General features: G+C 37.0%; 1 protein-coding gene across 2 annotated transcripts; it reads left to right on the top strand.

Annotated features, from left to right (window-relative positions):
- The first annotated feature begins 1742 nt into the window (after nt 1-1742).
- On the top strand, nt 1743-12681 carry LOC103515160 (PDZ and LIM domain protein Zasp-like). 2 transcript variants are annotated; one of them, XM_026827945.1, is made up of 5 exons: nt 1743-1921; nt 9324-9512; nt 9883-9994; nt 10420-10489; nt 12539-12681. In XM_026827945.1, exons 1-5 carry the CDS (start codon nt 1833-1835, stop codon nt 12676-12678), a joined length of 600 nt encoding a protein of 199 aa, XP_026683746.1. In that variant the 5' UTR covers nt 1743-1832; the 3' UTR covers nt 12679-12681. The 2 variants fall into 2 exon arrangements, with proteins under 2 accessions (XP_026683746.1, XP_026683747.1); XM_026827946.1 differs by lacking the exon at nt 1743-1921 and adding an exon at nt 5433-5495.
- Nucleotides 12682-15392: the final 2711 nt, after the last annotated feature.

Raw genomic sequence — 15392 nt, 5'->3', positions numbered from 1 at the left:
TGTGCGGGAGTAAAGTCTGACTGCGTGTAGACTGTGGGAGTAAAGGGATATTTCAGTCTCATATACATACGTTCGATTATAAAAAAAAAAAATGGTCTTTTGTTTTTTTGTTGATTTTTCAGTCCCCTTCATCGCCCGCACTGAGTGGAGCCAAACCCTATGGAACTCAAAACACCATCAAGTCGACATCAGGTACAGTAAGCTATTAGGAAACTGAAAGAGCTACCCCAAATGTTCATTTTTTTCGAACAAAACACTGGTTACTGCAAATAATACGACAATATCGTGTATTATCTTCATACACATATGCATAAATAAGAAGGGGATTTTTTTTTTTTTTTTTTTTTACTTTTTATATTCTATTTCTAAGATTGTTTGTTTGGAGTAGAAGAATCAATGTCACGTTTACGATCTTATTTGCAGTAGGTAACTGGTTATAAATCAAGTAACCCAAAACCAAAACTCATTAACAATTCAGTTAGACGCGAATTTTCTTAAATCTTGCCATCTCCATAAATAGAGAAAAATAAGCTTTTGTTCCATAAATAAATAATTATACCTATATACCTACAGCTCATTGTTTTTCCGTTTTTCAATAAACGAAGTGAGTTCCCAGTTTTAACTCGAAATTTTCGCATGTTTGTTGGTTTATAAATTTTCGCATGGTTCGCATTTGTTCTATCATACGAGTAGTTTGCGAACGGATAGTCTCATTGCAGTTCGATGAAAACTATTGCAGTTGGTCCAAATTTTCAAAATCGGAAAATAAATGGAAATATCCGTGATTTTAAACCGAAGGTCTGTACGTACCTATGTGGCTATTTATGTACGTACGTAACCACCTATATATTTATCTAATTTACGACTAGAAATTACCAATATTGCATGTAAACAAGAGGTCCATTTTTCTCCTTTACTGTAGGCCAGACTCTGAAAATCCGTTGGGAGCATCCACCCCCCTCGGACCACAATGTTTCGACTCTCGCTCCTCGACAAAATTCTGGATACGGCCCTGATAGTAGGTATGTCTTAACTTGAGCTGGCCAAACTTGTGGAAAAGGCATGGCCGAACTTGAGGCATGGCCAAACTTGTGGAAAAGGCATGGCCGCACTTGTATTTATCAAACTAAAAACATAAACGAAACTCAATATTAGGCGAGCGAGGAAAAGTTTTCTCTCCCGCAGTCTCTGCACTCTGTGTATTTCTTATGGTGATTTTAGCGATCAAAAATTGGTCATATCTCAGGATCGGTTTAGATTTTCGCAAAATCCTTTCTTGTTGCACACCTAGACCATAAAAGGAATATTCCTATCAAATTTCAGCTTTCTAGGTGTTGTGGTTCTGGAGATAGAGCGATCAGTGTGTGAAATGTGAATGAGTTCTCGTTCTTATAATATAAGATTTACTAGCTGAATTCCGTCGCTTCGCTCCGGAATCCCGCTAGTTCATCCCGAGGCATGGCCAAGCTTGTGGAAAAGGCATGGCCGAACTTGTATTTTTATCAAACTAAAAACATAAACGAAACTCAATATTAGGCGAGCGAGGAAAAGTTTTCTCTCCCTCAGTCTCTGCACTCTGTGTATTTCTTATGGTTATTTTAGCGATCAAAAATTGATCATATCTCAGGATCGGTTTAGATTTTCGCAAAATCCTTTCTTATTGCACACCTAGACCATAAAAGGAATATTCCTACCAAATTTCAGCTTTCTAGGTGTTGTGGTTCAGGAGATAGAGCGATCAGTGTGTGAAATGTGAATGGATCTTGATTTTATAATATAAGATTAGTATTGATTGTATATCCAACCCTTTGGGATTTTAAGTGTTTTATGAGATGAAAGAATTTGACTTAAAAGATAGGGCCTGGATGGTAGAGAATGTATTTAATCATTTGCTTCGTCCATTGTCTATCTTCCAAATAAGGTAGCTAATAAGAAATTGTATTAAATCCTAGTAGTTACTATGTACCTACAGGCCACAACCATGGCTAATCCAATCCTAACCTCTTTTCTACCCGGTTTCTAAGTGGGTTCTAAAAGTTAGGGTAAAAGAACACTCAAATAAGCATCATTCAATAGGATAAGGAAAGTCGTGTGATGTTCACACCAGATTTTTTCATAGATACTTCCCATTCGCTCTTTAATTGAAACATTCTTTTCAGTGCGGTAAGTGATCTTTCAGTATCTAGCACTAAAACCCATTTCATTTAACATTATTTAACACGGGCACGTTGTTTAACAGTTTACTGAAAATCCCCAAGTATTTTTTTTTTCTTTTTTTTTTTCTTCTTCTTCTTCTTCTTACGAGCACTCATTCTTGAGTGAGTATACCCTAATTTCTTTCAATGCTTACTCCACTGAGTGCAGTAAATTTTACCGTTCATCAGACCTAGTAGCCCAGACAACAGAGAAAGAATATGTAAGAGGAAGAATTCCCTCAAGTCCTTTTGTTTATTTCCGGAAGGTGTTAACTTTGGATCACCTATAAAACCGGTCCAGAGTCTTCCCTCAAGTCCTTTTGTTTATTTCCGGAAGGTGTTAACTTTGGATCACCTATAAAACCGGTCCAGAGTCCTTACTCACCAAAACCGGTCCAAAATACTTACTCACCAAAACCGATTCAAAACACGTACTCGCCAAAACCAGCGCAAAGTCCCCTACCAAAGCCCAAAAATGTTTTCAAAGGTAATCATCATCCATTGTTATAGTTTTTGTGGCGTGAAACCTCGAGTTGTGTGTCAACTATAGACTGACATTACTGTCTATAAAAATACTGAGATGTTGTGTCCAGAGTCCTTACTCACCAAAACCGATTCAAAACACGTACTCGCCAAAACCAGCGCAAAGTCCCCTACCAAAGCCCAAAAATGTTTTCAAAGGTAATCATCATCCATTGTTATAGTTTTTGTGGCGTGAAACCTCGAGTTGTGTGTCAACTATAGACTGACATTACTGTCTATAAAAATACTGAGATGTTGTTACCTAGTTGTTTTACGAACACAGTATTTTGGCCATTTTTAATAATTTTTCCCTGCTTACGAACATTCTAATTTGCTTCCTACTTATCAACCTACGTATATGTAAATTCACGCGACTATGCTTCCAATGAATCCAATGTGCGACGGGTCTCCTTCAGATATTGCTTCCATTTTGTACAGTAGTGTGTGGGGTTTTCACTTAACCCTTGTGGGAAACCTTGTCTAGGCTGGTCATTTTTTTATATTTCCTGGTCTCCTCTCTGTTTATACACTGAATTCTCAAGTCTCCACTGGTATCTATTTTAGAACACTCTTACGCTCTCCTAAAATTCACGCGACTATGCTTCCAATGAATCCAATGTGCGACGGGTCTCCTTCAGATATTGCTTCCATTTTGTACAGTATTGTGTGGGGTTTTCACTTAACCCTTGTGGGAAACCTTGTCTAGGCTGGTCATTTTTTTATATTTCCTGGTCTTCTCTCTGTTTATACACTGAATTCTCAAGTCTCCACTGGTATCTATTTTAGAACACTCTTATCTTTATGATGCAAAATATTTGAATGAGTGTGGACGCTTGGCGGTGCCCTGCAAGCAAGGGGATCTAAGCACTTGCGCTCTTGTCTAAGATGTGTGGGAGTCACAGACAAGACAGAAAATGAAAAGAAAGTATTAGAGATTTAAAGCAAATACTTTTGGCAATAACTTTAGAATCTGATATTGAGAATAATAGGACAACAATAAGACAACGAATATTACAGACAGCGCGGCAGCTGATTTCTTTGCCAACCAGGCAAACTGGCAAAAATTTTCTATTTTGCGAGAGAAAAACCCCTTTTTTCTTCCTATGAGAGGTTCGATACCTCTAGAGAGTAACTTTAGAATCTGATATTGAGAATAATAGGACAACAATAAGACAACGAATATTACAGACAGCGCGGCAGCTGATTTCTTTGCCAACTGGCGAAAATTTTCTATTTTGCGAGAGAAAAAACCCTTTTTTCTTCCTATGAGAGGTTCGATACCTCTAGAGCCTGTTCTTGCACATTACTTGGCACATTCCGTAAATATTCTGATGTCAAAATGACGTCAACTATCGAGTTGGACTTGACTTGATCACACAATGTTTTTCTCAATAATAATAAAATTTACGTCATGATGTCACTCCAAAGTATACGCAGCGTAAAGTGTAATGATCCGCTGCTGATCTCCTGCCTTTTGTCAAAACGAATCTGGATTCGATGGATTCATTGGATTCTGGAGACAAATCGGGGTTCAATATTATGATCGCTATTACCTATGGGTTAATCATTATAAATTGATCAGGATTAAGGTTTGATGCGCACTGGGTGGTGGTGTTTGGTAGGTGATGGGGGGGGGGATTGAAGCTGAGACTTTCAACTGGGACAGCTGCTCCTTATCACGATGACTCATTCATTCATTTTATGCGTAATTTGCGTTTCCTCGAATTTAAATTTTCTTAAAAAAAAAAAAAAAAAAAAACGCAGCATGTCAAATTGTCTGGCGTCAGTATTTCATTTTTAATAGTTTCTATAGGTAGGAATAGAAATTACTTTTACTTGGCCCATACAATGTGTTAACCCATTCGGTAACGCATTTAATTCCCACCGATGGATTGACTTCGTGAACCATTGATAAGACTTCCATAAACGAGTGGATATGACAAAAGATTTGCATACCAGAAGTTCCCGGTTCATTTTCCGCCAGAGGTAAAACATTTTTATTACTTGGAATTGGGGATGGGCAAAACAACTTCCGTGCCCGAGTGGGTTTCACACTAGGCTTGCACTCCGGAATTCCAGGGTTCGATTCCTGGCGGGGTCGGAGTTTTTTCGACTCTGGAGTGCACCCAACACAAGTAGCAACCAGCGCAGTGGTATAAAGATTGATTAGGAATGCTTTTTGTCTCGTTGATTGTTTCTATGATATATATTTTATTTTATTACCTAACTTAAGTTTGTTTTTCCTTTTACTCTGTTGTTACCTCTTTTGAAATCTAGTTCAAATAATATAATTATTATTTTTATTATTTTAAGAAATAAATTTCAATATTGACAAACCGAGTCGAGATGTTTGATGTACCTTTCTTAGATAAATCGAGCTCAAACTTGTACCAATGTACTACGTTCTTTAAGACCTTCAATATGATGCGTCAAAAGTAGGGGGTTATAATGACTGTGACTATAATGACTGTGACTATTCTCTGCAGACAATCTCTTCTCAGGAAGTGACCCAGTAGGTAGGTATGTGTACATGATTATAGGTTATAATTATTATATTATTATAAGTAGGTACAACCTATTACTTGGAGGTAGTCTCGAAAAAAATAACCAAAACCCTACACGATGGAGCAAAGGAAGTAATTGGCTTTACAAAGAATAAACGTGAGAGACAGTGGTTTGATGAGGAGTAGATCGGAATTTTTTTTTTTTTTTTTTTTTTTTTTTTTTTTAAGTAACAAAATTATTAGATATGGTACAAGCACCTGCTTTTACGGATGGGTAGGTATACCATTTATTGAATATTTTTACTTTCTATTACTAATGTATAGCAGAGCTATACTAGTAATAAGAAAGTGTTGCAATCGGTCCAAATTTTCAAAATTGGGAAATGGTTGGAAATATCTATCCGTTTTGGGATCCCTTGTTTATATTGAAAGAATCTAATAACAAGTAAATGGAAACTTCTTAAATAGAAAAAAGTGTATTGTGTTAGATAAGACAAAATTATGCTGTCAAAACAAGTGGCATGACTTTGATCAAGGGAAATTTTCATGTTGTACATACTCGTATACATAGACTAGCTGAATTCCGTCGCTTCGCTCCGGAATCCCGCTAGTTCATCCTGAGGCATGGCCAAACTTGTAGAAAAGGCATGGCCGAAGGAGAAAAACCCCTTTTTTCTTCATATGAGAGGTTCGATACCTCTAGAGAGTCTAGAGCCTGTTCTTGCACATTACTTGGCACATTCCGTAAATATTCTGATGTCAAAATGACGTCAACTATCGAGTTGGACTTGACTTGATCACACAATGTTTTTCTCAATAATAATAAAATTTACGTCATGATGTCACTCCAAAGTATACGCAGCGTAAAGTGTAATGATCCGCTGCTGATCTCCTGCCTTTTGTCAAAACGAATCTGGATTCGATGGATTCATCGGATTCAGAAAAAAATACCCCAATTGCTGTGGAGACAAATCGGGGTTCAATATTATGATCGCTATTACCTATGGGTTAATCATTATAAATTGATCAGGATTAAGGTTTTATGATCAGGATTACGGATTGATACTCCAAAGTATACGCAGCGTAAAGTGTAATGATCCGCTGCTGATCTCCTGCCTTTTGTCAAAACGAATCTGGATTCGATGGATTCATTGGATTCTGGAGACAAATCGGGGTTCAATATTATGATCGCTATTACCTATGGGTTAATCATTATAAATTCATCAGGATTAAGGTTTTATGATCAGGATTACGGATTGATTAGGTATTCATTATCATTATACCTAATTGTGATCAGGATTATGGATTGATTATTCATTATAATTGATCAGGATTATGAATATTAATAGCAGTCTGAATGTAGGTTCAAATGTTCAATCGCGCCCTTATATAACACTTGTTAAACTTCAAAAAACAACTGGTTAACCCTTTGATTACTGTGAAACGATATTAGATGAGAACAGAAACTCCCTCCCTCCGTTGGGCAATAGCATAAGCTCTCCTACCTCGGGTGTCCGTCATGTTCAGGCCCCTACCACACCTGCGTCCTTACCTCCCGGCCAAAATATTTGCGCAGATTGTGAGAGATTGATTGTGTAAGTAAGACCTATTTGGTGCCCTGCAGCTGGGAATTCATTTGCTTCGATAATAGTCGCTTTCCTTTCGGTGCATTTGACATATTGTGTTTCCTACATTTAGCGGATTCAAATATTTTTCAATTTTTGTAGAGCATAATAATTTGTAGAGCAAAGTTTATTTTTCAACAAATTCATTGAGATTTCTTTCTGAATATATCCCTGTAAGTACTTGAGTACTTTTAGAGAATCTCATAGCCAACACTCAAGTGAAAAAAGACTTGTGACATGAATAAAGTGTTCAAAACAATATTTGAATCTAACATCTTTGGAAATACAATGTAAACTTCAAGGTGTTGGATTTAATTTTCCTTTGGAGAAAAGCTTGGGTAGCCACATTTTCATTTGGATTTTCTTTTACAATGAAGTGTTTAATCTGAACTTCTTTTTCAGCTTTCAAACTAATAATGGTTTTCTATTTTTTCCTCTCTCTTTATTTAACTATGAAAACGCTTTAGCTTACAAAGGGAAGGGTCTCTTGCTGTGCAGATAGTAAGCATTTAAACCTAATTGTGATCAGGATTATGGATTGATTATTCATTATAATTGATCAGGATTATGAATATTAATAGCAGTCTGAATGTAGGTTCAATCGCGCCCTTATATAACTCTTGTTAAACTTCAAAAAACAACTGGTTAACCCTTTGATTACTGTGAAACGATATTAGATGAAAACAGAAACTCCCTCCCTCCGTTGGGCAATAGCATAAGCTCTCCTACTTCGGGTGTCCGTCATGTTCAGGCCCCTACCACACCTGCGTCCTTACCTCCCGGTCAAAATATTTGCGCAGATTGTGAGAGATTGATTGTGTAAGTAAGACCTATTTGGTGCCCTGCAGCTGGGAATTCATTCGCTTCGATAATAGTCGCTTTCCTTTCGGTGCGTTTGACATATTGTGTTTCCTACATTTGGCGGATTCAAATATTTTTCAATTTTTGTAGAGCATAATAATGAAGTTTATTTTTCAACAAATTCATTGAGATTTCTTTCTGAATAAGTACTTGAGTACTTTTAGAGAATCTCATAGCCAACACTCAAGTGAAAAAAGACTTGTGACATGAATAAAGTGTTCAAAACAATATTTGAATCTAACATCTTTGGAAATACAATGTAAACTTCAAGGTGTTGGATTTAATTTTCCTTTGGAGAAAAGCTTGGGTAGCCACATTTTCATTTGGATTTTCTTTTACAATGAAGTGTTTAATCTGAACTTCTTTTTCAGCTTTCAAACTAATAATGGTTTTCTATTTTTTCCTCTCTCTTTATTTAACTATGAAAACGCTTTAGCTTACAAAGGGAAGGGTCTCTTGCTGTGCAGATAGTAAGCATTTAAACAGAGTAGTAAATTCATCTTCTTTTGTCTTTAACGCTAATCTTCGAATATTACTTCTAACGGCATTATCAAAACTATACATCCGATATGAATGGGTAAGAGGTAGAGTGGATTAAGTCCAAAAATCAACTTTTTGAGTATTGCATATCGTTGGAAAGAGCACAAAAAGATCTATTTGTTTGCTAGCTTCAATTTAGGTTTGTATTGAAATGAGAGCAAAAACAAAATGCCTATCACTATTTATTTTAAACTTTGACTCCATTACAACGGGACGTTGCATTGCGGATTGGTATTACTTACATCAAGGGTTTTCTTGCGATTTCTACAATCATGTAGATTCTCCACGGAAGGCAGCTTTTACCTTTTCATCACCGATTGTTTGTTTAGTTGCTTCGGTTACTTCGTATTTTGCAACTCACAGTCATGCAGTGGGGGGCCGTGCTGTATCGCCAAGGCCCGTAACACCTCACGCTCAGCAGTTAGGATTCCCGGCATCTCCTATTCCTACTGATGATGTACCTCAGTGTGGGGAATGCTCGCAGCTTATCTCGTAAGTCTCCAATGTGGGGGAGATTTAGCCGGAGGAATTGGTTCCGAGAGATAGTGCAAGTAGTAAGTCTAGCCAAGTATTTGCAGTAGCTAGACATGATTCCCAACCGTCTAGTATGCGGTTATACTTGATCAGATTTCTAGTTTCGCGACTAAAAAATACATTGTTTTCGATTTTTTCACCATGTAAAAAAAAGATCTAGTCGTAACAATAATAATAATATAATCTTACTGCTTACGCTATCGGACCAAATTAAATATGTTAAATAATAAAAAAGTTGTGACTGATTAAAGAAAAAAATGCTTAAATGTTGGGCAATCTATCCCCCACTTACGGTAGTTGCTATGTACCTACAGGTCACAGCCATGGCTAATCCAATCCTAACCTCTTTTCTACCCGGTTTCTAAGTGGGTTCTACCCGGTTAGAATCTTATATTTTGGTTGCTTGGGTTGGGCTAAAATAGTTTTCTAATTGAAAAAATCCTGTGATATTTTATAGCTGGTGTGGACTGTGGACATTATTTTAAATTTCTTTTATGTCTTTTTTATTGATTTTATTTGTTTGAAATGTTTTGCATACACAGAGGAGTATTTGTCCGCATCAAAGACAAAAACTTGCACGTAGAATGTTTCAAATGTGCAACCTGTGGTACGTCACTCAAGAATGTGGGCTACTACAACATTAACAACAAGCTGTATTGTGATGTGCATGCTAAGATGGTGGCCCGACAAAACCCTCCTGGACCGGGACTCGAACCTGTGACTGTGCCTTTGTAAGTATAAACTAGAATAATGTTTCAATTTATCTTATGTGTCTCTCCTCGCCCATCTGATGAGAGGCATACTACGACACAGACCACATCTAATGTAGCAGTTGTTTCATTGCTACGAAATAAAAAAATAAAAAAAAAAACGGCAGTGGAACACTCATGAAAAATAGAAAGTAAAAAGAACTTTTTTTTCAATTGAAAATAATCATTCATTAGCTAAAGAGAGAGAGAGAGAGAGAGAAAGAAAGAGAGAGAGAGAGAGAGAAAGAGAGAGCAAACTTAAATCTGAACTGTTGGGCAATGCTTGGATTAAAAAAAATAATAATAATAAATATGAATAAAGTTTCATCCTAAATGTTGCGCTAATTTTCAGCGGAAAGAAGCCTCCTGCTAACACGATATCTGCTGCCCTCACCACGCATACCACTGCACCCAAGTCTCCCGTTAGTCCAACTTACCAAGCACCCTCCTCCCTGCCACCTTATGTAAGTAGAGTCACCATGCAGACAGAGTAACGGGTAACGCTTTTATAGTCAGTAAAATACCATCTTTGGGCGCTTGTTTGAAAAACCATGAGCCGTTAGTTTAGATAGCTCTTTTAGATATAAAATGTGTTCTGGTTCAAAGTTCATTTCGAAAATTTGGCGCGTAGATCGTTTAGAAATACCAACAACATCCATTCAATTACGTATATTTTTTCCCCTTTTTTAAGACCTATTTTTTAAAGACAGAGAGCGAGTGGAAATCATGATCGCCAACCAAATAAATAAAATTAATACATAAGACCTTGTGCGGGAGTAAAGTCTGACTGCGTGTAGACTGTGGGAGTAAAGGGATATTTCAGTCTCATATACATACGTTCGATTATAAAAAAAAAAAATGGTCTTTTGTTTTTTTGTTGATTTTTCAGTCCCCTTCATCGCCCGCACTGAGTGGAGCCAAACCCTATGGAACTCAAAACACCATCAAGTCGACATCAGGTACAGTAAGCTATTAGGAAACTGAAAGAGCTACCCCAAATGTTCATTTTTTTCGAACAAAACACTGGTTACTGCAAATAATACGACAATATCGTGTATTATCTTCATACACATATGCATAAATAAGAAGGGGAAAATATATACTCGTATGTAAATAAATTTATTAAACTTTACGACTGTACCTATACTAAGACAGTTGTTTTCATCTGCGATAAACCAAAATGCATTTCAGGAGGAGGAAAAAATCCTTTCATTTTAGGTATAGAATATGTACAAAACTATGTAAAATACCTACTATATTTACTGATTACCAGCTAAAAATGAGCGTCTTGACCACTACACCACCGAGGCAGCTGTGGTGGTCGAAATATTGGTGCTTAGCTCATTTAGGATTAGAAAGATTCCAATTTATGTAATATGTATGTATTTATAAAAACATGAAATTATGTTAGAGAGCAATCACATAATTATCAGATCGTTAACATAATGTTCATTTTCCTCTTCGTTACCTGTGTTGCTTACTTTTTTTATTATCTACCATTTTAGTCAATATCTTTTTTCCCTCTATACACAATCATACGCAAAATGTGTCTTCTCAGTCAGAACCCAAAGTTGAAACCACTCCCACTAAAGCCCCTCCTGCTCTGACTAGATCACCTCCTAAAGAATCGAAGGAAAATTACAATGAACTAGAAAATATTCCTGCTATAACTGTTGCTCCTGAACATGTTTATGAGTTACCAAAGTATCATGAAACACCAGGACTTATGGCACAAGCAATGACAACTGCTCCAATCACTCCATTTAATCCAGTGCCTTTCCCTGAACCTATTGAAATTCCATCCATGAAGCCACTACCTCCTGAAACCAAACCTGTCCTCATCAGACCAGAATCTCCCATGCTAAATGCCCTTACGGTGGCCCCTGACCGATCCTACTCACCTCTACCTTCTGTTACAAAACCTCTTGACACACTAACCAAACTCGCCGATATCAATAAACCTGTTAACATATTGTTGGGTGAGAAGGAAGAAAAACCCAAGAAAGAACCTCCTTGCTACAGCATGTTGAGTGCGTTAACCATTGCTTCTGATAGACCTTACTCCCCATTGCCTGCTCCTCCACCCCCCGCCCCTACCCCTGTAGTTCACGTTATTACTGATGCTCCTTTTGAAACTTACGTGCCTAAAATCCCTGGTAGTCAACAAGCAGATAGCAAATCACAAGCTAAAGGTTCAGACAAGATACACAAGTCTGGTGATGAGATCGGGGGAGACATTACCCACTCCCACCAGTTTCCTCTAACATCCTCTGGTCTTCATATTCCTGCTACCATTCCTCACTATCAGGAACACATTGATGAATGTGACATTCACACCAAACTGCGTAACTCTCCTTTATTGATCAAAACTGCTGCCCAGGAATCAGTATCTATTCAATCGAAAATCATGAACATCCTTTCACAACAGGAAACAAGTTCAGTTAAAACGACGGCCATATCTGCAGAACCTTTGAAATCATCTGCCCTTGATTTCCTTAAACAAAAAGATGATACTGCCAAGATAATTCCAACCCTTGGTTACAAACCTAATTCCTTGCTTGATTCTACCAAGAGCATAACTCAGACGACACAAAAAGAGGGGACACAGATTGTACACGAAGAGATATCGGCAACTATATCTGAGAAAACCTCTTCAAGTATTACAAAAAGCTCATACGAACAAGTTGAAAGCTCCACACAATTGACACAAGAAAAAGTGTGTCAACAAGTCTGCCAATCACAATGTCCACCATCCCAGTGCTTAAAAACGAAACAGACCATTCAGGAATCTGTACAGAAAAGTGAACCAAAGCCTATATTTGAACCCAAAGTTAAATTTGAACGTCAGAATACGTTTGAACCCAAGTCAGATGTGATTACACCCAAGTATAATGGTAACACAACTTCTACTGCACCAACCGTGTCTTCCGAGCTATCTAGGAAACTTTCAAGTCTTATTCCTAGCATGCCATCAGATCCTAACCCCTCTAGTTTACCCTCAAACACAGGTAGCGGCGCAGGCGGCAAGGGAGGATCGTCTGGACTAACAACAGCGCCAAGGAGGGGACGAGGTGTACTCAATCCACAGAACTTAGCTCCTGGTGCCAGAGTGCCATTGTGTGGACAATGCTACCAACAGATTCGGTGAGTTCAACTCAATACCTTTCCAATAGTAGAGAGATTTTGCACCTTTATCTTTTCAGTACTATGTGTCCATTTATTTTATTTATTAGGGTAAAATATAATGTCACTAGCTGAATTCCGTCGCTTCGCTTCGGAATCCCGCTAGTTTATCCCGAGGCATGGCCAAACTTGTAGAAAAGGCATGGCCGAACTTGTAGAAAATAAAAAATGCTCCTTTTTCTTCACCTTTTCCCGTGTACAGACGAGATCGGCGTTTTTCGTCAGTCTCTCAATCAGCCCTAACTAGGGTGATTGCCCTAGTTAATAATCAGCCCTAAATAATAATAATAATTCCTGTAGCCCCCCAGAGTCGGTCGACTAGTCTGGGGTGGGCTATAAACATGATGACAATAGTCATCTTCCTAACAAATCGGCAGTATTCAAAATACAAACTCTTGTGACTTTGACTATAGCGTTATCTTTTGTTTGTATCCGGTATATAACTTACTGTTTGCTTTCTTTTCCTTTCTCACACTTAAAGTTTTCTTTTCCTACAACAAATAGTTTCCCAAACGTCATTTGCATAAATCAATTTGAATAAATTGAAATATGTCACAACATCCAAGACTTCGTGTCAGTTGGCGAAAATGTTATATGGCTTAGTGTGTTCACAAATACTGTTATTTATTTTCAGTTGTGTTATCTGTGTAGTCAGGACCGTCAGGTTAAAGACGTCACTACAGTTATCGGATGTTGGCAAAACACTGAACACGTCTAAAAATTGGTATTGAATTTCTAAAGGTATTTAGTTAAAACGTAAATTTACATTGAACCTGCTAACTTTAGGTCCAAGGTTTTGAAACCATTTACTAAGGTCTTGAAAATGAGAAAAAAGTTCGATTGCAAATATTTCAACGGGTTACTTTCTGGTGTTCTTATGTTGACCCAGCACCTAAAGTGAATATACCTACCTACCCGAAATTATTTGTTTATTTATTTTGTTTAATATAAAAGTCACATTGTTCATTGTACACTAATGTTATTGCTATTCATCGTGCTTCTAGCTTCATCTAGAATCTATAGATATTCTAGAAATCTAGACCAAACAAACCAAAACAGTACTTCTTAGGTTATCTTGTGGCATAGGATGATCCAAAGGACATTTTTTCCTTTTTCTCTTGGCATAGAATTTTTGCTTTTAAATTCATAGGCACCCTATTATCAATATTTTTTTCTTGTATACCTACAGAACTAGTAGGTAATATTGTTTAGATTATATGATTATGCATGTTAACAAGTCCTTATGTGTTCCTTCAGTTGAAACTTGAAGCGACCATGTTTGATATTTTCTTTTCTTTCCCTCTTTCCATTTTACATAAAATCTACCTATTTACGTTACCTACGTACCTACCTATACATAAGAAGTAAATAAATACCCCCACAAAAACACAAATGGGAAAAAAAGGCCAAGTTCCTATCCAAAAATGTTGGCCTATAAAAGTGGTCAGATCCGAAAAGTAAGGCCAAGTCTGCATTCCCAGTTTTTCATGTCTGCCAAAAATGCTGAATCTCAATTCCTTCAACTCTCTCCCAATTTCAACTTTATTGTTTTTCCTTTTGTTTTCATGTAAGGTACCTACCACTATATTTGACATTGGCCTTTTTTTTCACATTTGTGTTTTTGTGAGGGATCTCACTCCATGTTGGCCTATAAAAGTGGTCAGATCCGAAAAGTAAGGCCAAGTCTGCATTCCCAGTTTTTCATGTCTGCCAAAAATGCTGAATCTCTATTCATTCAACTCTCTCCCAATTTCAACTTTATTGTTTTTCCTTTTGTTTTCATGTAAGGTACCTACTACTATATTTGACATTGGCCTTTTTTTCACATTTGTGTTTTTGTGAGGGATCTCACTCCTTTTTTTTCTAAATGTGTATTTACACATGATGAGTTCAGATCTCCTTATTATCCAGCTATTTTTCCATTTGTTCCATGTTTTTATTACCTATTCAAATCAATTGAAATACTGGTGAGTAATTATGAATTCCATGTAAAATAACTTTTTGTAGTGATTGGTAAGTTAGAATCATTTTGGAATGAAAATACTCATAATAAGTTTATTTCAAATGTTTTGATAAGGATGTGCTTCGTAAATTTGATGAGTGAGTACCAGTGGTAAAATTAGCGATTTTCAAGGCGATTTTTCTACCCTTTCTGATAAAGCTAGAACTCCAGAATAAAATAACTTTTTGTAGTGATTGGTAAGTTAGAATCATTTTGGAATGAAAATACTCATAATAAGTTTATTTCAAATGTTTTGATAAGGTGTGCTTCGTAAATTTGATGAGTGAGTGGTAAAATTAGCGATTTTCAAGGCGATTTTTCTACCCTTTCTGATAAAGCTAGAACTCCAGAATTTGGCAGGCATAATAAGGAAGTATAGCTTAACATATCATGACAATGTATGAAAAACTGACGGAGTTATGATAGGGGTAAAACAATAGTCCGTCCACTATACCTTTTATTATTAGAAATAATAAAGGAAGGACGTACTAAAAAAGCGGTGAAATGTTTCGTGTAATATAACACACTGCATGCTGAGGCCAGAACTAGGCCTGGCGCACTGCCTAGATAACTAAGCAAGGAAGAAGAAACTTTGAAAACGAAAAGAAGGAAAAACTAGTTTTTTTTATAAAGACGGTAGGGAGCGGGGGCAATGTTGTCTATTTGGCAATCTCTCT

The sequence above is a fragment of the Diaphorina citri genome, unplaced genomic scaffold (assembly GCF_000475195.1).
Source record: "Diaphorina citri unplaced genomic scaffold, Diaci psyllid genome assembly version 1.1 scaffold1285, whole genome shotgun sequence".
Taxonomy (NCBI): Eukaryota; Metazoa; Arthropoda; class Insecta; order Hemiptera; family Psyllidae; genus Diaphorina; species Diaphorina citri.
This window is presented reverse-complemented; position numbering and strand designations above follow the sequence as displayed.